This window comes from Catharus ustulatus, chromosome 3 (genome assembly GCF_009819885.2).
Source record: "Catharus ustulatus isolate bCatUst1 chromosome 3, bCatUst1.pri.v2, whole genome shotgun sequence".
NCBI lineage: Eukaryota > Metazoa > Chordata > Aves > Passeriformes > Turdidae > Catharus > Catharus ustulatus.
The window spans coordinates 59948924-59976653 of record NC_046223.1 but is presented as its reverse complement, the minus strand read 5'-3'; the positions used below and the strand labels follow the sequence as shown (position 1 = coordinate 59976653).

Sequence of the window (27730 nt, the reverse complement as noted above, 5' to 3'; positions counted from 1 at the left end):
GCGGGGAGCTCCCGCCGCTGGCGCGCGGGAGGGGCGGGGCGCGAGGGCCCCGTGGGGCGCGCGGCCCCGGTCCGCCCGCCCCGCGCCCCGCCGCCGCGGCACGGGCCCGCCAGGCGCCTGCGCACTGCAGGGGCGCCAGATTTGGCGGGAGGGGGAGTGTCCAAGGGCCCTTTGTTTGATGGCATCTCTGTTTACAGAGTTTACTCTTTAATCTCAACCTGTTTCCTCCTCCTCCTCCCGCGGCTCCTCGGCACTCCCGTGCGCGGCGGCGGAGCGCCCAGGCGCAGCCTGGCAGCAGGGCGCGGCGGCGGGCGCGGGCTCGGTCTCCCCCGTCCTCCTCCCCCAGCGGCCGGTACGAGGATGTCCCGGAGACCCCGGCACAGGTAACCCGCTGTCTGCGGGCGGGGGACGGCCGGCTGCGCTCCGCGCCTGTCAGACGGGGCGCGGACGGGAGACAGGGAAAGCGGCAGCAGGAGACCGGCTCGCCCGGCGGACGGGCGGGCAGCCCCCCGTCCTCCGTGCACCTGGTCTACTCCGCCCCCGGTGCCGAGGCGCTCCCCTCCTCCGGAGGCGCCGGGGGAGCTGCAGCCCAGCGGGACGCGCCTCGGAGCCGCTGGTGCCGGGGCGCTCGGGCCCCGCGCTGCACGCCCGCGGGGGGCCGGTGCTCGCCGCCCGCAGGAGCCAGCGCGGAGCCCCACGGAGCTGCGCGCCCCGCGGCCGCAAGGCGGGACAATGTCTGGCGGGCTCGGCGGCGGCAGGTAGCGCGTCCCGTCCCGTTCATTCATTCATTCCCGGCCGGGTGAGGCGGCGGGTGCGGGGACTCGGTTCGCTCTCTCTGCTTTTTTTTTCCTTTATTCATGCGGCCCTTTCGCCTTTGGTAGCGTGACTCTCGCCTGCCGGGCTTAGCTTTTTCCCTGTACACACCACTCGGCACATGCGGGAGCGCGGCAGCGCGGGCGGGGGGCTGCGGGTCCGACGGAGCGCTCTGCCGGAGCTGTCACCCGTGCCCGCCCGCCTGCCGCGCACCCGGGTCGGGGCGATCCCTGCCACGCCGCGCCGGGGGCCGGGGCCGCGGTGCCCCGGAGGCAGCGGACTGGACTGGACGGGACGGGGCGGCAGCGCCGCGTGGCCGCGTCCGTGCCATCGCTGCCGGGCGGGCGCACAGAGCGGGGTTGTTGTCTAATTAGCCGGGGACGGCGGGTCGGACACGTGGAGGCTTTTTTCTTTCTCTTTGCAGCCCGGCATCCTCCCCTCCTCCCCTCCCCTTTGGCTGCCTATGACAGGGGAGAAGGTCGCAGCCGTGCCTGCGGCTTCCCGGGCGCCAGCCCCGTCCGGTGCGACTGGGGGCTTGGTGGGCTCTTTCTGAGGAAAAGGGGCTTGCGGTGCGGGAGGAGGCGGCGAGCCGCTGGGCGAGCGCCGAGCTGTACTTTCAGTGTCAGATCGGGGCTGTCGCTAGGGCTGGCGGTGAATCACCCGGCCCGTCTCTCCCGAAAGAGAGGGACAGCCGCCGCTGCCTCGCGGGCGCCTCCCGCAGGGACACGTCCGCCGCTCGGCGCTGGGAGGCCGGGGCAGCGCGGTGCGGTGTCCGCCTGAGCCACCGGCGGGGCGCCGGCGGGAGCAGGCGCGGGCTCGGGCTCTGCCCCGCGGGGCCGGTGCCCAAATTCCCTCAGTCACGGTAACAGCAGCGAGTCATTTCCTCTACACCTCCTCTTTTTTTTCCTTCTTTTTTTTTTTTTTTAACCTCTCCCCCTTTTTTTTTTTTTTTTTTTTAAATTTTCTTTTCCCCGTGCATCGTTGCACAAGCCGGTTGCCTCGGCGAGCACCGCAGCGCTGATGGATGGCCGGGGCACTCCCGCTGTCCCAGCCGGGGGACTCCCGCTGTCCCAGCCGGGCGGAGCGCCGTGCCGTGCCGAGCCGCCCGAGAGGGAGGCTTCGGGGCTGCGGCCGGAGGTGCAAAATAAAGTTTTAGAGCACCGCTGAGGGCCCTAAAAACTACCGAGCGTCCCGGAATCCTAGGGGACTTTTCTCCTGCTGGAGGACACAGGTAGTACAGTGGAGTTTGCTCGGTTCTGCGGTGCCAGCGGGGCCCCAGTCATTTAAATAACCCTGTTACAGAATTGGCCCCTCACTGAAGTCCTTTAACGTGTTGGCCGCTGATGCTGTGCTGCTGCTGCAGAGCGGCGTTTCCCTGCGGTGCCCGGCTCGCACCGCCGCGCAGGAAGCGCCGCCGATGGATGCGTACCTGCCGGTTGCAGTCTACGGAAAACTCGTTTTCAAAATGATACTTGGAAACTCTGCCACAAAACTTCCTTTGGCATATGGGCAGCAGCGCAGCTGTCTCCGTGTGTCACTGAGAAAAGTGAATCTGCTTTGAGCGGCGGCTGGGGAAGGAGCCGCGCTTGTGGCAGCTGGAGCGTGGGAGCTTTTGCTCAAGCACAGGAGGCTCCAGCTGCCAGCGAGGGGTGCGTGCGGAGCGGGAGCTTCCATCGGGGCTTACTCCCAGTGGTTACCTGGTCTGGGGAATAGGGAGTGAAACATGGGGCTGCAGGGCTGCAGCACGGTGGGTGCGAGTTGGGGGTGGCAGCGATGGGCTGGGCGGGTGAGTTAGGGGCACCCGGCAGAGGCTGCAGGGAGACCACGCACATCACAGCAGGCTGTGGAAAACATTTTACATGTAGCATGTAAGCATGTTCTTTCATGGCCCCTGACACAGGCCAGAAAACAGGGTGGAAGATGTAGGATGGGATTAGCCCAGTACTTTTAAAGAATGTATGTTCAGCAGCTTGCCCTTTGGAAGTGTTTGCATCTTGACTAACAATCACCACGCTTCACTTCGACTTAATTTAAAATAATCTCCTGAAAACAGGTTAGCATAAACAGCGCCTGTTAATTTTATTACAAAATAACTTTATTTTAATGTCTTAGTCATACTTTTTACATACCATGACATACCATACTTTTAGATATATAGCAATTTTTTATCTTAATGACACTGACTCCTTTCTAACGCTTGTGGCTAGGATCTCTTAGCTGAAGTATCAGAACTGCTGCTCATACCTTAAAAGTTAGGAGTAAAATACTGTCCGCCAGGAAGGCATGTCTTGTTGCAAAACACTTTCTTTTAGATTTAGTTAACTAGGTAGAGCAAGTGCTGTTTGTGAAAAGAGTCATGGAGTCCTTTTTACCCATAGATAGCCTCTGGGGAAATCCCTTAGTCATGCATTAGGTGAACAGAGTATTTCAAAAACTGTATGAGGGATTAAGAAATGGATTAGAAGTAATAAAGTTGTAGAAATGGAGAGTATGGAAGAGTTCAGTTATTCATTTGTTGGTTGCAGGATATTAAACAAACTTGTCCTCAGTCCTTATCTGTCCAAACCCATAAATGGAGTGTATATTTCGTATTAGAGCTTATTGCATGTTAATGCTGCCACTTTCTGTCTACTTAATTGTAAAAACTTGTCCCTTCTCCTGTACTGTCCATAAACATTTTCTCAAACAAGGTTATTGTTTAGCTTTTTGTTTTGCTACACAGTCTGTTTTATTTTGGAACAGTGCAACAATCTGCTTTGTATGTATTAAACATACAAAACCACTAATATTTTTCAGAATGTGAGTTAAAGATCTTAAACATGTACTCATGTACTGGACACAGCCTCTAGTTGTCTTTATTGTCCCAAACATTGTATTTTAATTTGAAACCTTCATTGGTTGAAAGTTTGCCAAATGTGTAATTCACCACTGATCTAACATTAGGAGCAGGTCTAAACATGCACAGTAATACGAAGGTTGCCAGCCCTTTGCCTGTATCTGTGGATACCAAAAACAGCAGAACCAGTTCAGAATACTAGAACAACAGAATGCAGAACAAAATCTTGTTGTGCAAGTTTTAAAACTTTTATCTGTGTAACCTTTGTAAGGATTGTAGTGGGGGGTTTTTTGTGTTTTGTAATTAAGTAGCTCAAGTCCTCATGCTCCACTCTGTCTCGCTGTGTTTCTTTTTGCAGTATATATAGTAGTGATGATGATGAAGAAGATGTTGAGGTGTATGATCACGATTATGATGGTCTGCTTCCGAAGACTGGAAAACGTCACTTAGGAAAAACCAGGTGGACCCGTGAAGAGGTAAATCCAAGTTCATTCCTCTCCTGCATGTAAAAAGATAAGAGAGAGCATGGATCACATTCTTCTCCAAGTTGCTTCATGTTCTTCACCATATTGTTAATCTGCAAATTTACTTCAGTGATACTCCCATACCTGAGGATAACTTTTTTGACCCGCCAGCTACATTCAGCTACACTTTGAGCATAGTTCTTACCTTTTAAATAAAACCTATAAACACAACTTTTTAATTTGCACCAAGCTCTGTGTTACAGTAATTGATGTGTGAATCTCTGTGTAATCCCTGTTGAAGAAGCAAATTCCGAATCACCTGTAGCAGCACTTCATTGTTGCTACTTGCCTCTTTCTGTTTGGAAACTGTTGCTATGCGAGAACCACATTCAGTGGTTCTGTGTGTTCAGTGTCCCACAGCAGGAAACAACTGTGGCAGGAACTGCTGCAGTCCTTCTGTACTGTTGGAATTTTGCACTTTAATTGCAGTGTTACAATTCCAAGTGGAAATAAAGTAAAAGCTGGAGGAGAGAAATCCAGCAGTATTAAAACTGACCATTCAAAATGTATTATGCTTTTCAAGGTCAGAATGTGTTTTAGTCAAGATACCCTTGTGCTGACTTTCTGCAAAAATTGTGGTATCAAACTCTCTTGCCAGGTGGATCTCCTTTGGCCATTTAACTGGTCTGAGTTTGTTGTGGAATACATGAATACAGCTCTTGAGTTGTGTTTTGACTTTCTTTTCTCTAACAATGTGTATTGATGTAAAAACAATGGCAGGTCACCCCTTGTAAGACTTTTATTTATTTATTTTTAATCATAGTCTGCCCTTACAAGGGTGGATGTGATTGTGATGTGTCTGGGGAGGAAAAGATGGCCATGAAGTCCAATGGCCATTGTCGTGTTACATGAACTGGGAGCATAATGAGAGGTGCTAACTGGGGAAGGAGAGGGCTACTCTTCTCCTGTTATCTCTTGGGCCATTTCTGGTTTGTTTTACGCTATCCCGATCCTTCCCAGTACATAAGATTGGTATCTTTTCTCTTTAGGGTCTATGTTTCTGGCCTTATCGTTAGAAAGATTGGGCCAATACTCCCTCACAGGGAACAGGAGCAAAAAGGAGCTGTTAGTTTTATTGTGCATTTATTGTAGGTGGATAGGCTGTGAGCAAATCACTGGCTCTCCCATTACCTGCAATACCTATAAAGCTTAAGGCTGTGATTTTCAGAGGTCCCCAGGTAGCTGAATGCCTGAGTGTTACGGAATTTCAAGGTTATTCTGATGCTTGGCATCTAAACACCCATTTCCTCCTGTAAATCCAGTCCAAGAATAACAGTTACAGTGCTTTGATGAGTGAAATGGGAATGTATATTGTGAGTCAAAGAACTGCACGGAAGTTAGGCTTTCTCCTGCAGCATGGTAAAGAACCTACCAAAATCCAAAGGACTAGAAAAAATTTCTTCTTTAGGCAATTAAAAGCATGAGGAGTCTACAGACCACCTTCCCTTACACTCAGAAAGCAGAAGTAGGGGCATAAGAAGCTACAAGAATGAATTTAAAAAAAAAAAATCATTTGTATTATAAGAGATTGCAATATTAATTATATCTGGGGGGCTTTTTTATGATTCAGGATGAGAAGTTGAAGAAGCTTGTGGAGCAGAATGGCACAGAAGACTGGAAAGTCATTGCCAATTTCCTTCCTGTAAGTGGATATTGGTTTCTGTTTCCAGGCTTAGTAGCAACTCTTTATCAAGGGGTTTCCTTGATGAAGGGGAAGGGGAGTGGTTGCTTTATAGTTACATTTTCAGGGAGATATAAAACTTCCATAAATGGAGACCATAGAAATTTATTTAGATTACTGTGGAAACCCTTACATTTATTTTTCCTTTCGGTTCTCAGAAAGGGTTGGGAAAAAAATCAAACAAGCAAACATGGGGATGGTGGGGACTTGCACAGTAGATGATCAATGTGACAATGAAACAAAATGTCTCAGCACAGCGAAAAAAAATAACTTTGGTGAATTGTAAGTATGATTTTGAAGATAATTGCTTTGTGAACAGTTTGGTTGTTGCTAAAATACTGCATGTGAAAGCATGCCAGCTGTTGTGCAGATGGGGAAGATAAAGTTTGTGTAGTTTTGGTGATGGAGTCCTCAATGCAGAAGTGATGGAAATCTTATCTGTTCTGTCAGCAAATTGATAGTTGACCACCCTCTTCTCAGAGTTACTCTATCACTGTTGTTTAGTAGTCTTAGTTGGCAGTGAAATACATCAAAACAAGTTTATGTGAATAGGAGCATTCTCACTCTACTTTCGTCTTGTCTAAAGGATTATTCATTATATGTATTTCACATTTCACTAGAATCGGACAGATGTTCAGTGCCAGCACCGATGGCAGAAGGTACTAAATCCAGAACTTATTAAAGGTCCATGGACTAAAGAGGAGGATCAAAGGGTAATCAGTTTTTCTTTCTGTCTGATTAATGCCTTACTAGCAGATTTCAGGTGTTGGGGTAAAACTCCTGGAAACTTTGGTGGTCTCAACATTATTATGGCCAAAGGCAGATTGTATTTGTGTAGTGCTTTCTAAGTTTGCTATGCAAATAAATTACTGTTGCTTTACAGCATCGTAATGTAGAAATTGCAGTCTAGAAATGCCTTAACTATTACCAGGTTTTTCCTTTTGGGTAAAAATATGAATGGGAAGTGGGGAGCCTTAATTGCTATTAGTTTTACTGTGGCAGTTTTGAGAAATGTTGTTGAAAATATTGCTTCACCACAAGAAAAAAATTTCATTGATTCATCATGCATCATTAAATACAGGCAGTTTTTATGTCCTTCTTTGAAGGTAATAGAGCTCGTGCAGAAATACGGTCCAAAGCGCTGGTCTGTCATTGCTAAGCATTTGAAGGGAAGGATTGGAAAACAGTGCAGGGAGAGGTGGCACAACCATTTGAATCCAGAAGTGAAGAAAACCTCCTGGACAGAAGAGGAAGATAGAATTATTTACCAGGCACACAAGAGGCTGGGAAACAGATGGGCAGAGATTGCAAAGTTGCTGCCTGGACGGTAATGACATATGCTTTTAGCTCTTAAAAAAAGGAAAAACTGCAGGTCTGAGCAGTCTGCTTTAGTCGCCTCAGGCTGCACTGTAAAAATCAAGAAAAATTTTGGAATCAAAACCAGAAGCCAGTGACACCAATGTGCATTTTTCTCTGTGGGGAACTTCACTGCTCACTGCTTGGTCAGTACATGCAATGGTGTGCTATTTTTACAGGCTTTTAATTCTGCCATAGATAAAAAAGCCAATAACTGGAGCAAGACCATAAGAGTTTCCTAAATGTCTGTGCAGTCTTATTTGTGCCTATGATGACTGTCAAAATTTGAATCGATTTAACAGGGAGGGATCAGGCTCTGCAAGTGGAACATAATTTACATTCAGCTAAGGGTATGCCTACAACATGAAATTCAGTCTGTTTATTCAAAATTATGTAAGAGAAGTTTGCTCTTGAATCATCCAGATGATTTGACCTGTTAGAAAAGCATGTGTAAAACAGGAGAAACTTTTTCCTCAAACCCTGGTCCTGGAAATACTTGTCTCACTGAAAGCTTCTGTACAGCTTGTATATAAGCTCAAAGATTCAGTGTCTTATTTGCTGTGATTAAAAGTGACTCAAAATGTGGGCAAGCAAATAATGTAAGCAAGGGAGAGGTTTCTCTTCCTAATTTTCTTCCTGCTACTTCATAAAAGATCTTCAAGACCTAAATGTAAGGCCTAAGATCATGATAGTCTTTTAAGCAGTTATTCCCTGGGCTGCTTTCACCTTCTAGAAGATAACAAGAAAGGAATTAGCCCTTGGAAATATTTTTGTAACTTCCACACCTCACAGATACTACTTTGAAAGATACTATGAAAAATACCATGCAGTGGTAATGTTTTTCAAATAGCAGAGTTATTTTAAAGTATACTCTTAAGATCTCACAAACTTGGGAAGTTTGCTTTTCCTGACTCATATATGTGAGGATTTGAATCTCAGTTTTTCTGCATCTAAGAAAAATCCCAACAGTTTTGTTTACTGAGTTTGTGTGTACAGCATGATGATGTTGTTGTCTAGGTGACCAGCTGGAAACTTGCTTGGAAGTTAGTCTATTCACAGCTGTTCTCCACTGTCCTTCCAGCAATGAGACACAATAAGACTCCGCTGAAATACTAAGATATAGGAAGATTCCTCTAGGATCGCCTCAAAGGGATGTTAGCCATTGTTGTTTCCTCACTTTATGGGAATGAGATGAAGATGAAGTAGTAATTTCTTACAATTTGAGGATCTAATTAGTTAGAGGACTTAGATGAGAGAATGAGAGGAATAGAGGATGAGATAATGCTTTAAGAAGTACGTAAACAACCATAGCCTGTTTTTCTTTTTCCCTAACCTTCATACCAAGCATCTTTTCTGAGAAGCTGGGAGTAGCATTTGTAGTGGTGAGGGTAGGAGGAAGGTCAGAGAAGAGGGTTTTAACAGAAATGCCAACAACAGTTCCCTGCCCATTGACCTGTCTCTGGATTGGAAATGCTCATTTTCAAAACTCCTCAAATGTCTGTATTTCTGTTGCAGAACTGATAATGCTATCAAGAACCACTGGAACTCCACCATGCGCCGAAAGGTCGAGCAGGAGGGCTACCTGCAGGAGTCCTCCAAAGCCTGCCACTCCTCAGCAGCTGCTGGCTTTCAGAAGAACAACCACTTGATGACCTTTGCTCACAACCCATCGCCACCTGGCCAGCTGCCGGTGGCCAGCCAGCCTCCGCTGAACAGTGACTACCCCTACTACCACATCCCCGAGCCACAGAACGTAAGTGCCTGGAAATGGGGTGCTTGTTCTGCCTCCTTTAGCCATGCCTGGTTCTAGCATGAAGGATTTTCTTCGTCTTGGTCGACTTTGGATGTGTTTGATGTCAGATGAGGATTTCTTTGACTTTGTTCAGTGGAGAAAATAAGTACATTTCAATCTGGGGGCATTCAGGTGGTGGAACCGCGTACAGCAGGTTTAATGCCTTGGGAGTAGTTAATATTTTTCTTAGAGTTGTGAATATTAAATTTGTTGAATATCAGTAGTTAATATTTTTCTTAGAGTTGTGAATATTAAATTTGTTGAATATCAGTTGAATCTGATAATTCTGTGTCCCATGTCAAAATCTCCCACATTCTTTTCAGTAGTATTCTGTTTGTGGGTTGCCTATCGGAACCAAGTGAACAGTATTGGTTTTAATCAGATTTCTTCTCTATTAATGATTAATAATGAAACAGGCTTCTGCTTCAGACAGTTGCATTGTAGAGTTTTAGATGATAATAAATTGCATCTTTTGCTTTTTCACTTCAATTTAGAAAATCCTTACAAATGTGTCTATAAATTATTCATCTTTTCTTGTTCAGGAAGGGTAAATATTTCATATATGAATTTCTTTCTTCTCTCTAATGCTTGCTGTCATATTCCTAAAAACCTGATTACTTTTCTTGTAAACATTTTTAGTTTTTTTGCTATTTCATCTCCACAGACTGAAAATATTAAATACCTAAAACCAAAGTGTGTTTAACACAAATTGACAGTGCAAACATATAATATGATGGAAATAATAAATTTTTGCTTTTTGACCTAGGTTCCCGGTCAGATCCCGTATCCAGTAGCACTGCATGTAAATATTGTCAATGTACCTCAGCCAGCTGCTGCAGCTATCCAGGTAGATAACTTGAACATCATTTCAAGAGTCAATTTCTTAAATATTTGATAAACTAAGATGCAGACATCATACATTAAGGAAACATTTTAATGCATTAAGTCTGGTGAAAAGAGAAAATGGGGAAGGTTGGGGAGTTCTAGCATGGCTAATAATTGCTCCTTCTGAAGTGGATTTAAAATGCAGTAGTTGACATCTGGTGTGATGGCTTTCACTTTCTCAATTTCAAATATCTATACTGAAATTCAGCAGAGACTTTGGTAGTGGAAAACACAATTGACAATTGTTTCATCTTTGAATCTAATTTGGCTGTTATAACCACAGGTCGGCAAACCATGAGCATTTTAGTTGCTACGTCCTATCAGACCTTTATCTTTTCTTTTCCCTTAACTCTTAATTTCAGAGACACTATAATGATGAAGACCCTGAGAAAGAAAAGCGAATAAAGGAATTAGAGTTGCTACTAATGTCGACTGAGAATGAACTGAAAGGGCAGCAGGCATTACCAGTAAGATTGTCACTGTGTGCTTGGATGGAGGGATAGCAGCCTTACCCCAGTGCTTGTCTTTTTAACTTTTTACTCCCCCTCTGCCTTCAGCACTAATCAAGGCTCTATATTTCCGTTTTAAAAGGATGAAACATAGCACATATATGTAATCTGTAACTGCTTTGTAAATTCTTTTATTGAAAAAAAATCCAAAACTTTTGCAGGTATCTTATTTTGCAAAGTGGGAGCAGTATTGGGCTCTGTAACAGAATGTAAAATTGGAGACATGATGATTGTACAAAAATTGAAAATCCTACAGACCTTCAATCAGTAATGGGATCTGTTTCTGAAAGTGTGCAATGGTTCATATGATGAAAATGTAGTGCCTATGCATTAGATTTTTCTTCTCTGTTGCATTCTTTCCTTCAGCTGTGTTTTATACACTCCGTAAGCTTCAGACTTGGTGCATGTTTGAAAATTTGTTTTACTCCTCCAAATAATGTTAGATTCTTCATAACTGCATGTGTGGAGAAAGTGCTGGCTATTACTGAATTCTCATACTTTGTTGTATATGACATTGGATAGTAACGTGTGAAAACCCTTGTGTAACTACTTAACACCGTCACCAAAGGCAAGAATCCCAAAATCGTTTTTGAAGATAGGTGATAGCCAGCAGATTTTTTTTTTTTTTGGGTAATATTTAAATTAATAGTAAAAGAACTGCATGCATGATACGTTAGTTTGGCCACTTTTTAACTTTAGTTAATGTTTTGCAATTTCTTCTGTTGCATGATCACACTGGAAAGAAACTTCTGTTAATTTGTTCTTCTGCTTTCCTAACCACGTTGATTTGACAGCCTCTTCATTGCATTGGTGTAAGCTGTAGCGTTAGACAGGGATAGCAGAAGAAAAGGAGATAAGCAGACAAAAGCAACTCTAACTCTAAAAACTTTTAGCCTTCTACAGTGCTGAGCGCTCAGTAGGGAAATCCTGCCATTTCTCGCTTCTTACAGAAAAGGACTTGCAGACACTTTTTGAGCACTTGGAGTAACAAAGTGTGAATTGATTATGTGCTAGTAGTAACATGTGCCTATAATCCTGGAAGTAAATTATGAGGTAACTTTGGGATAACAAGTACAATGCCAGTATTACTTAAAACAAGATCTTACACTGATGAAAGGAAACATCTTGACAATTGTTTCATAGGCATAAGCTTTTAGATGATGATGCAACTACTTTTATCTTTCCTCCAGTGGCATCTGACACCTTGTGCAATTTCATTGCTAAGTTCCTTCTGCCTTTCCCCCCTCCCTTTTCTTCTTTTTTTTTCCTTCTTCTTCCTTTAGACACAGAACCACACATCAAACTACCCCGGCTGGCACAGCACCACAATTGCTGACAGCACCAGGACCAGTGGTGACAGTGCACCCGTTTCCTGTTTGGGGGAACATCACCACTGCACTCCATCTCCACCGGTGGATCACGGTTGCTTACCTGAGGAAAGTGCATCCCCTGCACGGTGCATGATTGTTCACCAGAGCAACATCCTGGATAATGTTAAGAATCTCTTAGAATTTGCTGAAACACTCCAGTTAATAGACTCCGTAAGTAGACTTGCCGCCTCAGGTGGATTTGTGCATGGTCAAGGAGTAAGGGGTGAGGAGCTGGGATTGTCCTAAATGTGGTTGTTGGTTTGAGTTGCTCCAGGATCCAAAGCTTATCTTCTGACATGACAAAATGCAGCTGCTTGTAAATGAAGCCCTCAAGCATGGATGCATATGCTTTTTGTGGGTGTCTCCCTTTACCGCTACATCTTGGAATGGGAGTGTGAGTTTTGGCAAGATGCACAGTAGGAGCTTGAAGCAATCTCTCAATTTCCAGTCTCCTTAAAATGGAATCAGAGATACCATGAAAAATTTCAAACAATGAGACAATATTTGAAGGGACACATGCCATAGGTTTGTGTGTGGCTGCTCATTTATCTGCATCATTTTCTAGAATTTTTAGTTGTAGCCTCAATAGCTGCTTCTCAAAGTTTAAGGAGCTTGCCCTGACATATGTGAATGACTGTAAACACACATTTAAATGTCAGGTATCTGATGACATTGACATGGACCCTTTCTTATTGCAGTCTCTGGGATGCTACATGTAAAGAAGTAGCACATTGAATTATGTTTGTTGGTGGCAACCTCCTTCAGAAGCAGAGGTGTCTGCTTCATGTGGTATCATTTCCCTGTTAGCACATCCAGAGCAGCATTGCATGTTAGGAAGAGGCCAGTCTTGGTCTAGAGCACACATCTTTTTTGTAATGAAAGGCACCATCATCATACCAAGCAGAAAACAGTGGGCAAGCAAATAGAAAGGACATAATTTGACTCACTCGTTAGGAACTCGGCAGCACTACTAGTGTTGCCAGCAACACTTCTAGGATGTCAGACAGTTTGATAAAATCAAGGTATGTATTGAAAGCACAAATTGTGTTCAGTGTTGCTGCTCCCACGAACAGGGTCAGGCTGAATTGAACTGGAAAAGACTTTGTTGTTGTTGTTGTTGTTGGTTACAGGCATATCCTAGCGCTGTATTTTCATGAGGTGGCACTATACACTGTCTTATAGCTCCGTGCCTCCCACGTTGTTTCAGGATCCTTCATCATGGGGTGATCTCAGCAGTTTTGAATTCTTTGAAGACACAGACACTCCGGCTAGCAGAGCTCCCTCAGGCACAGTCACGCAGCTTCAGCAAAGAGGGGCCAGTGCTTGTAGACCTCAAGGACAGCCCACCACAAATCTGAGCAAAGTCATGTCGAGTCAGGGCTCTCTTGGCTCACCAAAGACCTTATCTGCCTCACAGGGCAGTGCAGCTCCGTGGGTCCTTCTTCGCAAAAGGAGAGGGCACTGCAGCCCCTTAGCCAGTGGCCACGGTAGCACCTTGGTCCTAGCTGACGCCAGCAGCTCAACTCCTCCTAAGCGCTCCCCTGTCAAAAGCCTGCCCTTCTCTCCCTCGCAGGTAGATCAAGACTTCTGCACAGATGTTACTAATTCTCAAAAGTCACCCCAGTCTTAACAATTTAGAAACTAATCCTTTGGAACAAATGACTAATTACCGTTGTGCTTGTTGATTTCGCTCCGTGTTTGAATCTTCTCACTGCTCCTGGTCTTCACCACTGAGTTTAGTTAATCAGCAAGCTAACTGTTGATTCTTGTCTTTTAAATTCATCTGTGGGGCTTGGATTTTTGTGTTTTGGGTTTTTGCCCTTTTGGACCTTTTTTGTAGGGGAGTGTGACTCCTTGCTTTACTCTTGCTGCTAACTCCCACTGGTAGAGTTTAACATTTCTGATCATCTGTGATACTTTCCATCTCTGTCCACTTACAGTATGATTCATTGACCTAGAAAACCCCAAACTGCATTTAAATAGCATTCAGGTTGTGAGACAAACTGACAACAACCAGAAAATTCAAATCACACTTGCCATCCTCTGCCCAGGCCATGGGAGTTGAAGTGGAATAGGAATGAGGTGGAAAATGGCCTGTTAAAATGGCCTGGCATGCACTTTCAAATTCCTGATGATGGTTGCTTTGTTTCACAGCTGTAGCACTATTTAAAAGTGTTTTGGATTTTTTATTTGTCTGTATTGGTTTGCTTTAGTCCTTGATGTCAAAGAAACACTATTTCATGAAGTACAGTAAAAGATTTCATGTTATGATTTCCTGCCATATTTCCCATTACCTATTAGCTATTTTAATAATATGTTATTTTTCCAGTGAAAGCCAGATTTTCTTACATACCACATTTTTATAAAGTGCCAGATTGAATCTAGAATGGAATACATTGAATTGTTATCAGAATAAAGGATACCGCTATGCTCACAGATTTGTAGACACTAGAAGTAGAAACAATATTTTAGATTACTAGATAGAATACATGTAAGAGCAATTTTCTCCAAACAAATAGTGCTGCCTCTTTTTCAGTCAGCAGTTTCCATTCCAAAGTATTCCATGCACCCATCATAGGTGGCAGCTTTCACTTCATACTCTGAAAATGAAGTACTTTCTTTTGAGGGAGATGATAGGAAATTTATTTTCCTGTCATAAACGCTTTATTTACTGCCCTAATAGCCCCTAGATGCCCCATGTAAATATGTGTGGAATTTAACCCTGCTTCCTGTGGGTTTGTTTTTGAAACATCCCTTGATCATTTTCACCCAGTTTCTTGGGCACACTGGTCTTAATTAAACTTTATTTGGAGAAAATCCAAATCAAGCTCTGAAAGTGGTGGAAAGTGTTTCTCATTGGAACAGAGTATAATTTCCTTTAGAATTTCCCTCTCTAGCTTCATGAGCCAAACCACTGAGTATTTTTTCAGAATGTAGTCAGGTATCCCACATAACCCTACTCGCATCATAGAGTCAGGAGAGTGACTCATGTCAATAAGAAGAAAATAATTTATTTTTCTTTTCTTCAATAATGTCACCTTAACAGTTCAGCCATGTAATCTGGACATTCCTGTTAATTTTTTCTTTCCACACCTGCAGTTCTTAAACACCTCATCCAATCACGAAAACTTGAACCTGGACAACCCTGCCCTTACCTCCACGCCGGTCTGTGGCCATAAGATGGCAGTTTCCAGCCCGTTCCACAGGGACCAGGCTTTCAAAGCTCAAAAGGAAAACCATGTGTAAGTCTGTTGTCTTGTCGAACTCATAAGAGTCCGTTTCTTCATATTTGCATTCAGCACTTTGCAACCAAAGTGCTGGGTCAGCATAGTCTTTAGGTTGTGAGAGGGTGGGTTTGGATTAGATACAAGGAAAGAATTCTTTGCTGAGAGGGTGGTGAGGCAGTGGAGCAGGCTGGCCAGAGAAGTTGTGAATGGCCTATCCCTGGATGAAGCCCTGGGCAACCTGATCTCCTGGAAGGTGTGCCTGCCTGTGGCGGGGTGTTTGGAGCTAGATGATCTTTAAGGACTGTTCCAACCTAAACCATTCTAAGATTCTATGCTTCCTACAGAATTGCTTGCTCACACATTCAGATTTTTCTTAATTGGGAGTAAAACTTCCACTTTATGACTATTGAGGTATGTTAAACAATGCATATAGGTTCACCAGTTTTTAAAATAAAGTTACATTAGACCTTATCACAGTCAAATAGATGTTCTGCTGTAAAAGCAAGATGGATTATAGGATCGCAGAGAAATATTTTCCGAAGTCTTACAACAATACTGCCTGTATGCACATATTTCTGTAAAGAGGTAGTATTTCCATGCATCTTCCTTTAAAGTTCCTCTCCTTCTTTTTAAAGTTTCAGGACTCCAGCAATCAAGAGGTCGATATTAGAAAGCTCTCCAAGAACACCCACTCCATTCAAAAACGCACTTGCAGCTCAGGAAATCAAATACGGTCCTTTGAAGATGCTGGTAAGAAGGAAACAATGATAAAAGTTGCTTTGATATTAGTGCAGAGGGATGTTCTGGGACTTGGATATAACGTTTCTTTCTTTCAGCCTCAAACTCCAACTCATCTTGTAGAAGATCTGCAGGATGTTATCAAGCAGGAGTCGGAGGAATCTGCAATAGTGGCTGGGCTACATGAAAGTGGACCCCCTTTGCTGAAGAAAATCAAACAAGAGGTAAATCTCAAACTTACCTGAGGCAATTTAATTCAGAACTCTTTGCTGAGAAACTTCTAGCAATGCCTTTTCTATTAAATAGCTGTGTCTGTTTTGCTTTCATGTGGGCCCCAAGATCTTAGTGTCGGTTCCATATAGTACACTAGGCATGTCTAATTCATCTCCCATTGATTTCCATAGAAGTCTTTCTGCTGTTTTCAGCAGGGGTTTGCTTGGGCCGTTCTAATGCAGTTTTCGTTTGAAACTTAAAAAGAAAAGAAAAATTAGACATGAATTTGGATTGAATCTTTCAAATATTGGTGAAAAGTATAGAAGAACCCCATGGGGACCAAGCTCCATGGAGTGACTTAGAAACCTGAACATTTGAGGACATTGCATTATATTACTTTGTCACTAAAGTTCTAAAAATACATTTATTCTCAATCCTTTCTAGGGGATTAAACTCCTGAATACTGACAGAGCACTGAGTGCAAGTACTCAAAGTTTTATTAGATGGGGATTTTTTTGGAGAACCTTGAACTTTTTTCTCCTGCAAAGAGCAAGGCTGCTGTAAAAGATGTTACTATAAACATGCATTATGCATCTCTGTGAAGAATATTTGTTCAACTTGTTAAGCAACTGTCAGAAATATCCTGGTCAGTTATGAGGTAGTTGAATCATGCCTTTTCTGCTTTCAGGTGGAGTCCCCAACAGATAAAGCTGGAAATTTTTTTTGCTCAAATCACTGGGATGGAGAAAACCTGAACACTCAGCTCTTTACACCTGGGTCTACTATGGAAGACGTGCCAGTAAGTATAAGTTTTCACACCATCAAAGGAATTATTTGTTTTACATCCCAGTTTCATTCTTAAGTGCAAGACAAAGAGAATATTTTTTTCTGATTTTCTTCACAATTTTCTTTATTTCTGTGTCATTTTCCAGTACTAAGCATAAAAAGCAAAATGCTACTCTTTAATTATCACTCTGATGTCTATAAAAGGTTGCAGAAGTTGCAGTCATTTTGCAGCCCACAGACTTTGAAGAGCCTACACTTGGAGGATGCCTGCACCTGTGTGTAGAAATGACTAGATCATGGAGTTAAAAACTGGTGAAAGAGAGAGAGAGAGAGATTCTCTCTTGGTTTTTGCAAAGGAGACCTTACGTGAGCACAGTTCTCTTTGCATTGCCAGGAGTTATGGACTATTCAGTGTTACTATTATTCTTGAACTTGGGATTTTCACTGCATGGAAAACCTTTGCACAGGGCAATGCTCCTGCAAAGCCAAGTCCCAGGAACACCAGGCTGAGGTCTGCTCCTCATCTGTGGCTGTGCCCAGTGTAGCAACTTCTGCAGTCACGCTGAATTTACTTACAATGCGTTCCAATTCAGATTGTTCTCATGAGTTGCTGAAAACCTTTTTCTTTTTTCTTTTCCTATTCAGAATCTTCTTACCAGTTCCATTTTAAAGATGCCTGTGTCTGAAGATGATGATAGTTTTCACAAAACAGTTGCAGTACCTAGAAACAGGCCACTAGCTAGTCCTCTACAGGTAATTATTCTTTAATAAACATGTCCTCTGTATATAAAAAAATATGTATATGCATGCACACATATATATAAAATGCTTTCTCACAGACCGATTTTAAGTTTTGGGTATGGAAGAATAAAATGTTCTGATGAATGTGGCTGAGGATCTCACTTTGCCTGTGGAGCATGAGGGCACAGTGGCTGCAGCAGAGCCAGGAAGCTAAAGAGGGCACAGCCCTGTGTGTGGGGTATTGTAACTCAGCTGGGTGCAGTTTGAAATTGGTAGAACTGCCTTATGTGGACCAGAGGTTTGTTTTTTTCTATGGATTTCTTGTAGGTGGCACTGCTGTTTTGGAGATTTGAGTGGTGTGGTGGTGGTCAGAACCTGACTGGCCTTGGGGTGAGAGGAGAGACTATCGCTGGCTGGCTGGCACAGATGTGGCCAGTGTTGCCCAGCACCTGGATGGCCTTTCCCCAGTGAAGGCTAAATGTGTAATTGTTGTAATGCAAGTCAGATGTGAGGCTGGGGTTTATGTGTCTGTGCTTTTGCCAAGTGTTAACAAACATAGACATTTTCTCTACTTTAAAATAGAGCTGTTGCACAGGAGCTGATCCAAAGCCCACCAAAGTCATTAGCAGCCAGTTTGGCAACCCTAGTGTGCTCTAGTTTAGGTGGAACCCACAGCAAGTCATTCAGAAAACAAAACATAATTTCTGTATTTCCGAGGTAGATGACTAAGTGATTTTGTAGCCCTTCTCCACATGGGAGAAATAAAGGAAAGTGTCTCATTCCCCAGTGTGAGTCACTGTCGGGAAGGAAATTGTAACTCCATAGTTCCTGACTTTCAGACAGATAGTCCACATGGCTAATCCTTTCTTTCCTCCCTCTTTCCAGAATTTAGAATTTACATTAGGGCTTATTTACAGTAGGAAGGAATGACTAAAGACTGGTTTTGATTAAGCATTTCTAGTCAGGCATTAAAAAAGGAGATAGTAAAATTTTACATGTGTCCTCATTTGGCACAGTTTGCCATGGAGTAGGCTTGTATTTTGAGCTGCAGAATCATTTGATGAAATGGAGAGCAGGGACTAGGGCTCCCCTGGGCATGGGGGTGTCTGTAGGGGCCAAAGACTCACACTCCATATTGTTTATCTGCTCTTCCCTCAGAGGCTGTGTTTCTTGGCTGCAGTGTGGCAGACAGCCAAGAGAAGCATTTGCAGATCCACTGCCCCTGATCTAGGGCAGTACATAGGGGCTGAATTCAGACCCACCTCATAGCAGAGGAGCCTGGGTCTCCAGCTGTGCAAGGGCGTGCTGGAGCTCTCTGGTGGGTGCACAGGAGGAGGCAGCTGTGCCCCAGCACCTGTCTGTGAACCACGACCCCAGCCAAACTCTGGGCTCCTTCACAGATTATAGGCAAGGTTTTCAGGTAGCTAAGCAGCATGGGCTGTGTGTTGTCCTGTTAGTGGTAGTTGCCTGCACTCTGGCTGTAATAAAAAAGAAGGATCTGAGAGGTCTGTAAAATAGGATCTTTTGATCTTTAGTGTACCGGTGTTATGTTTCCTGCTATCTAAAAATAATTTCTTTACGAGCTGCTGTAAATGAAAGGGCTTGTTTAACCTTCTGTCCTCACTCATGCTGATTTTGTTCAGGAAGTTTACATGAGTCAATTTGTGGATCATTCTGGATTCAATTCTTCAGTCCTTGCTCAGAAAAACCATGTTTAAAGTCAGGTATGCTCATTGTTTGGATAAAGAGGACCTTTTCTTAAGTAGGAACTGAGTTATAAAGGACTTCACAACTCCTCTCAGTGTTTAAAGTGTGTTGAACTGAAAGAAAAAGTAGTTGTAAAAAGCCTCAAAAGGAATAGTTAGTATGCAGCTTCTTGGTGTACTAGTATGACGGTAAAATATTGAAACATTGAGCTTTTCAGCTGAAATACAATCTTAAATGAAGAATGAGGCTTGGGGTTTCTGTGAGGGTGGCACAGAGCTTTTTCAGAATGAAATACAGACTTTTTATAACAATGCAGTATTGTCTGCCAATGGTTGCACTCTCTGGTTTGGACTTGGTGTCGTGGTTAAAAGTAGTGTTAAAGCTGCTTGGCCTTATGTCAGAGGGGAGGAGTGTGGCCCCGTGCAGCTCAGAAAGGACATGTAGTCTGGTTCTGTTTCACAGCAGAAACTGCTGCTGCTCTGTCCCTAACGCTTCCCCTCCTCCACCTCAGTGTAAATGGACTCCTATGACTAGGGCATAGCATGCCTAAAAGGTGCAAAGCCATGGAAAATGTTAGCCTTTGTGCTTGTTTTTACTGTTTGCATTTTGTACATGATCAGATTTTAGCACCTTATTATCCTTTGCTTTCTACCCTTCCTGGTTTAGAGTTTGGTATCTCAGCCTTATAGATGAACACATGCATGGACACAAACAAATGCTGGACTAAATCCACTGATCCCATGAAAGTAGACATTAAGCATGAGGGAACTCATATGGGTGAAATTTAATTGTGTCTGCATATGTTGACATTGCTGCTGTTAATATTTTGGGCCCAATCCAACTGTTCTTACTTAGGCAAATTCTCATTGACTTCAGTCCAAGAAAGAATTACAGCAATCTCTGCCCCTTGGGATCTGTGCATGGAGAGGGAAGAGAGAAACAAAGCACTAAACTTAAGGGTTTTTTTAATAAGCTTGGTTCTTAAAATTCCATTTTCTTTTAAATTTGAACTTAGAAGAGAGGGAGGCAATATATTTACCAGCCCACAGTTTTCCACTGCTTTAATAATTTGCACTACATTTACAAAAAGATATTTGGCTATGGATAAACTGATCAAAATCCTTGATTACTTATTGGTTTGCCGTTAAATCCCAAAGACAACAAGAGTAGCAAATGTTCAAAGACATCTCTAATGGTATTTTTTACTGCATTTTGGGTACACAGCTGATCATATGCCATTTAGTAAATAGCAGCTGATGACCGAATCAGATAGCACAACGTGATTCACCATCACTTAGCAGGAGCAGCATGTTGCATCATTTGGCATGTGAGGTCAAGTAGCCACTGGAGTTTGGTGCTGTCAGTGTTGTATAGAGCAAAGGGAGAGGAAGCCTCCACAGACCCAAAAGGAGTTTGGGCTTTATCCTCATTCAATCCCCTGTTAAGTCTCCCTAAGACACTGGATGTAAAGGCAGTTTTGTGTAAGATCTTTCAGCCAGCTCTTTTGCCCTGTGTGACAAATCTCATGGTTGTGCATTGAGTATTATCAGACTGGCAGGAACAGGAATGTCTCATCAAACCCACATGTTGCCTTGGGGTAGACTTACAGTCCATTGCATGGATCCCAAATATTTCTGCTTTGTATTCATGGGGTTAGTTAAAACCTGTATTTTTTCACCCTATATTTTTGTCGCTTAGTTGCATGTCAGGGAGATTTTGGTCTCACTAGGAACTTTTCAAAGCGTTAAGATTTTGGGATAGCATATTCCAATACCAAGACAAAAAGGTGATCTGTACTGAGCATGTGCTTGAATTTTGCCTTGTAAGAGGTTACATAAAAACCCCTCTGTTTCTGGCCCTTCCTATGTAAAAGTTGAATTTTATTTCACATTATGTTCTGTAGCAGTAGCGGTACATAATGCAAACTATCCTAACATAGACATTTTAACAGACAGAAAAGTAGGCTAAATCACAGACCTTCCACCTAACCCTGCAGGCTATCAAAAGACGCCATGAAATGGAGCCTTTTAAGAAAATAGTACTGCTTTGATATCTTCTTCCCCCAGTAACAAAGGAAACAACACAAGGTAGAAGCCCTGCAAGCTAAAGAGAATGTTCTTCAACCCCTAGCTCCTGTCACTTTCCATTTTTTAACCACAGAATGACACATTTCAGCTCGAATTTCCTGACTTTCAGCGGTTTATGTAGCCATTTTCTTCAAAGAGTAAATTTAAAGGATTTTAAAACAGTTACTTGGTTAACCTTTTTTCAAGTGTTTGAGCTGTCATGAAGGTTAATTTTCTCAGTTTAGAAAGTGAGATGTTTTGTTTGCAGTTGGTTGTAAGACAAAATGGCCAGGAAGGCATCATGGTGTCCTGTAACAGCAGGCTTTCTCTCTTTTTCCTTCTTTTGGGGGAAAAAGGTCCTGAAATCTCATACTTTTCTTTGTTTAATCAAGGGAGAGGGGGAAGCAAGCTGTGTTTGAGATTTGCACAGCAAGGGAAGGTAGCCCCATGGGTTTCCCTCGCTGGTATTGCCCCTTCTCTCCCCAGTGACTGATGTGTACAGGAAGGAGATATGTTTGCCACAGCTGAGGGAGCCAGACAAGGTTCAAAGTTACAGGCCATTGCATGTTTTCCTCCCAAGTCAGCAGAATTTGGGTTGCAAACAGATGGGAAGCTGCCCTGAGCTGGTGATGGCCTCTCAGGAAGAAAAGTCACGGTTTAACTATTAGTAACATTTGCAGCAATATATTCTAATCTGTGAGGGGAAAAAAATCCCAAAAAAGCGACATTACTTATGGAAAAAACTGGAGAGGGGAAGAATATCCTAGCATGAGTTGCAGGTGCTTAGATCACTTCCATATCTCATCCATTCATCTTACTTGGAAAGCTCACACATCTTGAGCGGGAGTTTTATATCTGAGCAAGAAAACTCTTAAAAATGCCATCAAATAGATTTTTCTAGCTCTGGTATGATGCTTATAACAAAAGCTGAAAAGTTGGACCATCTTATTCTTTCACATTTAGGAAGCTATATTTCTGAGCAACTCAGAAAGCTCCAGAGTTTCGGAGAAGTCTGTCCTGCGCCCCAGAGGAAAGCAACAAGGATAGAAATAGTGGTCTGTCTTGTCAAATGAGATAAAACTTTCATTTATGGTCACTTTAGTTTTTAATTAGTCTTTACTGTCTGGTCTTGATAAGTAAATGGGTTTCTGCTAGTTCTGCATCCTTACGGAATAGAAAGCCATGCTATTCATATGCTGTCTATTGTATTCTGCTAGGAAATTGTTTTGTTTAGTGCATTGTTTCAGGAATGCTGCGTTTCTGTTGCAAGCCTTCTTTTCAGTGGTACATTCTGCAGACAATCTATACCATGTAATTTAAGGGAAAGCTGACAAGAAATCGAGCTTTTTGCAGCAGGGAAACATGATAAGAGACCTTCTAATGGTCTGAGTATTTAAAATATTTTAAATACACGAACTTTTAAAAAATTTATTTAAATACCAGCAAAGCTTGGATAAATTAGTGGGAATGTTTGTAACACCACTAGCTTTGCTGGAGTTGCTGAAGCTACCTGCCAGCAGAGCAGAGATATAAAATCTGTCTTCTAGCATTGTTCTTTGCCCAAGGATTTCTACTAGACTTTGATCAGTTTGGGAGCTCAGCACTGCAGGACTGCAGCAGTGTTTGGTTTTTGCATTGGCCTCTAACACAAAAGGTGTTGTAACACAGGAGCTTTCTTAAGCTATAGAGACAGCACATGAAAAAGCAGTCTGGGCTACAAGAGCAGAAGGACTAGTTCTGTTAGAAAAGCACCTTTCCACATTGTTTTCTTCCCTTACTCTGGTCTGTGTTCTCTAGATGGTCCAAGTTTTTATTTAAAGTGCTTTAACTGGATATCCCAGTTACAGCTTTGACAGTTTGTTTACAGTTCACATTTGCCTGAGGGCAGCTGAAGGCATATTACAGGATAAATAAGGTAGTTTTGCTGCCAGGAGAAGGATGTACTGGTAGGATTATTGAGGTTAAAAAAAAAAAAAGAGAGTGAGAGAAAAAGGAAGGGGACAGGGAGACTAACATAGCTGGAATTGTACCATGGATCTGTAATTTAATCCTATGGGAACTTGTAGTACTATACTTTCTTCTCCCCCCTCACTCCCTGATTTAACTTAGAGAGAAACTGCCGTGTTTGGAAGGGAAAAATAGTTGAAGTGCTAGCTGAATAGGTTTAAACTCTTTTAATTGACAGCAAAATTAAGACTAGTCTCTTACTCTGTGAAGCAATGAAAAAATTGTACATGTGGAAAGAATTTACTGTGGAAATCCCTTTCACTCCTCACTGGCTTGGAATTCAGGTAGCAAAATGAATACCTCACTCTAAGATGACTGAATTTAAGCTGGAATGAATCCACTGGATCAGTGAAAATATGCCCATCAATTTTGGTGGAGTTTGGGTCAGGGCCTTCTGGCTTCTGGTTGCAAAGATTTTGTTTCCATCCACCTATTGATTTGCAGAATTAGACTTCTGAGTGTGGTCAGGAGGGTGCAATGAGCATTCTGCAACAGAAGTGTTCTGACTGGGGTTTCTGTGCTGTTTTCTTGCATGCCTGTAGCCTTCTGCCTGAGTCTTTTCTTTTGATATATCTTTTGAGTACTGCTGTGTGTGGGGCAGTGCCTGAAACAGAGCCCTGTCAGTACTTGCTGCGGTGCTGGTGTGGAAGGAGGCATTGTGGCCATCCCTTTTTACAAAAAGATCCCAAAGCTGTATAACCAGGCCTGGCAAGGCACTCTGCCTGGGTTGTAGGACCCAGCACTCCCTGCCAAGGAGGGAAGGAAAACTGCTTCCATCAGGATGACTTTCACACGTGCCTCTGGCACTGAGCTGCAGGGCTGGCAAGGCACAGGCATTGTGCTTTGTTTTGTGTTGGCTGCCGAGAGTCAGGGCTTCAGACAGAAAATGTTTATTAAAAATACCCATTTAAATGTTATCTGAATTCCCTAAGGGTAGAATGGAAAACTATGTTTGTAAATATGAAAACCTACTACTTTGGGTCCAATTCTTCTTTCTTCACTGGAGCAGAGCTCTCACCATCATCACTGAGCTGCAAAGTTAGCCTCTTTTCATGTTTGTCACAGTAGGGATGGGGGAAAAATGTGTAAGTAGTGTAATCTTCTGGGAAAATTAATATAGGGATGAAAACTTTTCTGTCTCTACAGCAAAGCTGAAGTTGTTTCAAGCAGGCTCAAATGAGGGGCGGAGCTGGTCCTCCTCTGCTTGCTGTGTCTGCTGCCCAGTGCTCCCCAGGGCAGCCAAGCCCAGTGAGAGGGCACAGGGTTACTGCCTGCCCGAGCAGCTTCTGCCACACTGACAATCAGGTTAAAGATGAAGACCAGGCTTTCCGTGGAATGAGTGACATGTAACAGCCTGCTGAGATGTTGGTGATATCAGGATACAGATTCTTTTTTCTACTAAGCACATGGCTGTTAATACAAAGAGCTCAGTGTAGATACGAACAATTAAGCCTAATTTATGAAATAGGGACACTCCTTACCTGAAATTACTTATATTTTTTTAGAAATTGACATACTGTGACAAATTTTCCTTACATATTTTCAGTTATTTAATTGATCTCTTATTTCTAGACTGGTGCATTGAAGCTTTGGGGGATCACAGGAACATTCTGGTTAGACACGCATTTCTGTCCGTGGAAATTATGGCTATTCAGGAACTATCACCTGCTTTTGAGGCGTACAGAACAAATCCAACTTCTGAGTAAAACTGACAGCATTATACCAGGCATTAATTTGGTTCCTCATGCAAATACCTCTAAAACAGCAGGGCAAATACGCACAGGTGCCTGAGTCCCAGTGAGGATCAATAGGGAGTTGTAGGTTCCCAGCTTTTGTAGGTGCCTTTGAAAAAGTTACGCTGGAAGTTGTTTAACCAAAACATGAAGGAAGCTGTGGTGTATTGCATGCATGTCTGTGGCATGCAGAAAGTGTGTCACACCTGCTTTCTGGCATGTGCCCTCAGCTGAGCCACAGCACAAGGTACACAGCTCTAGAAAAGAGGTGTATGGTGTGTCTGTTCACTTCACAGATGTAACTTTCCCACAAAAACTGCAGAAATGTAATGATTTGAGGCCTGACTTGGTTCTCCTTCAGAAAGGGAACTCTACTGAAGCTCAGCAGTTCTGCTTGTGAAATGGCATCCAGGAGAAGAGGCAGTATCTGGAACTTCTCTACAGAGAAGAGAAAACCATGTCTAGGGAAGCCCAGCAGAAGTTTGCAGAGGACTTAACACGCTTGCTTAGTTATTCACTGGGTTTGTGCCTTTTAGACTGTAAGCCCTCCAAGGCCGGAACCTCGGTCCCTGTGTTTGTACTGGTGCCCTGATTAGGGCATGTTATGTGAAATTATCTGTATTTCATAGTTGCCCAGCCTTTTGCTATCCATATGTCTCAGATAACACTGTTTACATTCAGAAGAGCATTCTGTAAACATTTAGGCCAGAGAATAATTTAAGGATCTTCTTGCAAAGTTAGCTACTAGAAGCTGAAGGTAGCAACTAGAAGTTGGCAGGAAGAGCCATGGGCACGCCAGCACAGTTCTGCTCTTAGCAGATGGTTTGCAGTCCACTAATTATGATTCACCCAGTGTCCTAGAGGTTGGGAAGGCTTTGGACATTTCTTTGAGCAATGTAGTTGTTGTACTGCAAGTATGATCCTTTTGGAATGCAATGGAGAACAGAGAAAGGTTTCTCCTGACTTGTCTATACTGGTGGAGCCTGAGCATACACCTGCTCAATATTCAGCAGTACTGGGATCCCCTTGTGGAAAGATAAGCACAATTGTGTGCATTTTTGGAGTGCAGAGTATTGTACAGCTAACTGTGTGATAATAGAGGTTTTATTCAAGTCTTACACAAAATTTCATTGTGGAAAGGCAGACACACTGGGTAAGTGAGAGAGTTCAATAGAAAAAATAAAAGTGTGTATCCTGGTAAATTCCAGGAGCTTTGAAATTTCATTGCTGTTTATAGCTCAAGGCAATGAGAAATGTCTCACATGTGTAGTGAGTAAATAAATACAGCACACACAGCCCTCTGCAGATAGGTTTATCTCATTTTAGCATTATACTAAATGGTGTCTGCAACCTCCATAAATACCACAAGAAGTGAAATGGCTCACACGATAATTAAAAAGCTGTTTCTGCTGAGAGTCGAGCCCCCTCCCTTCTCCTTTGGCAGAGGAGCTGAGCTCTGGGGCGGGTGCTGATCGCTGCACACAGGTGAAAGCAGCTTTGAGCGCGGGAATCCCGGGCAGCAGTGCTCAGGCTGTCAGGGTTGTCCAGTTCCTTTAGGGAACTCCGGGACAGAGCAGCTGCATTTTTACAATGGAGGTTCTGCAGGAATTTGTGCATGGTCATAACACGGAATATTTAACTGTGCATTGTAGCCTGTCTGTGCTCTGTTGTAAAGGTCACCTGCCAAGTACTTTCTCATTTAGACCTTCCTGAAGGATTAAAGGCAAGGCTACAGATATGGCCTTATAGAAAAGACACTGTCTGAGAGAGAAGCAGGAAAGTTTGAATCGTTTGTGGTGTCCCCTCTGCACATCATCTAGTCACTAACTGAGAAGTCAGGGTGACATTTTTTGCCTGTTGTGTTGAGATTTCAGTTTCTCAGGGTTCAGAAAACATCCCACTGTCTGTTCATGGAACAGTTAATTGTGAGCAGGCCCAGCTTTGACTGGCACTATGGATAAACCACACAGCATTCAAAATAAATCTCTCTCTCTTCTAATGTAGCATCTGAGCAACACCTGGGAGTCAGCGTCCTGCGGGAAGATCGAGGATCAGATGGCTCTGACGGATCAGGCACGCAAATACATGGCCACCTTCCCCACCCGGACTCTGGTGATGTGAGAGGGTCGACGCACAGAGAAGCATTATGGTCTTGAGAACACTTCACCTCCACTGGGAAATTCCTGTTCCTCTGCATGAGAACTTTTCACGAACGGGAGCAGAGCCTATCTTTGTTGTGGTACAACAGTTGGGAGCAGCACAAAGTGCATTTAGTCACTCAGCATATATATTCTTGTTGGATTTCACCCAACTTAAGAGTTTGTGTTTTTTTAACGATACTTGCCTAAATTATTAGGTATTGAGTTTGAATCAGTAATTAATGATCTTAAGTGCAGTCTTATAATAAAGATAATTTTTCTTGTACTTTTTGAGATCAAACAGACTTAATACACCAGTATTGTTATTTCAGTGATGTGCTAGCCAGGGGCGGGGTTTAGTTTGTTATTTTTTTATTTTGTGTTTTAATAATAAAAGAGCAGGTACTCAAACAGATGTATTTTAAATCACTGAGCAAAATGAATTGGTGTAAAATACCGAAGTGAAAAGCATTACTACAAACGCTTGTCTGTGCAAAATGGGAAAGCTGATCAAGATTGTGAATACTCAAACATCCATCCTCTTGAAATACTCCTTTCTGTTTTGGTTCTAGGCCATTATACATTGTGTGTTTCTGTTGGGGGGGTGG

General features: G+C 43.2%; 1 protein-coding gene across 5 annotated transcripts; it reads left to right on the top strand.

The window, feature by feature from the left end:
- The first annotated feature begins 221 nt into the window (after window positions 1-221).
- On the top strand, window positions 222-27510 carry MYB (MYB proto-oncogene, transcription factor). Of its 5 annotated transcripts, XM_033056298.1 has the most exons (16): window positions 295-383; window positions 4008-4125; window positions 5744-5815; window positions 6475-6567; window positions 6961-7181; window positions 8726-8963; window positions 9769-9849; window positions 10250-10354; window positions 11680-11937; window positions 13184-13339; window positions 14866-15008; window positions 15629-15743; window positions 15830-15955; window positions 16633-16743; window positions 17376-17483; window positions 26989-27510. In XM_033056298.1, exons 1-16 carry the CDS (start codon window positions 361-363, stop codon window positions 27103-27105), a joined length of 2085 nt encoding a protein of 694 aa, XP_032912189.1. In that variant the 5' UTR covers window positions 295-360; the 3' UTR covers window positions 27106-27510. The 5 variants fall into 5 exon arrangements, with proteins under 5 accessions (XP_032912186.1, XP_032912189.1, XP_032912188.1 ...); XM_033056295.1 differs by lacking the exon at window positions 13184-13339 and having other exon boundaries at window positions 222-383; XM_033056294.1 differs by lacking the exons at window positions 295-383; window positions 13184-13339 and adding an exon at window positions 718-758.
- The last annotated feature ends 220 nt before the right edge of the window (window positions 27511-27730 follow it).

Bases quoted from the DNA above. Each gene is read 5' to 3' on its own strand.
- MYB (XM_033056298.1), top strand. From the start codon at position 361: ATGTCCCGGAGACCCCGGCACAG. The intron at 15,744-15,829 runs GTAAGAAGGAAA...TCTTTCTTTCAG, and splicing joins ACGGTCCTTTGAAGATGCTG to CCTCAAACTCCAACTCATCT. The intron at 17,484-26,988 runs GTAATTATTCTT...CTTCTAATGTAG, and splicing joins CACTAGCTAGTCCTCTACAG to CATCTGAGCAACACCTGGGA.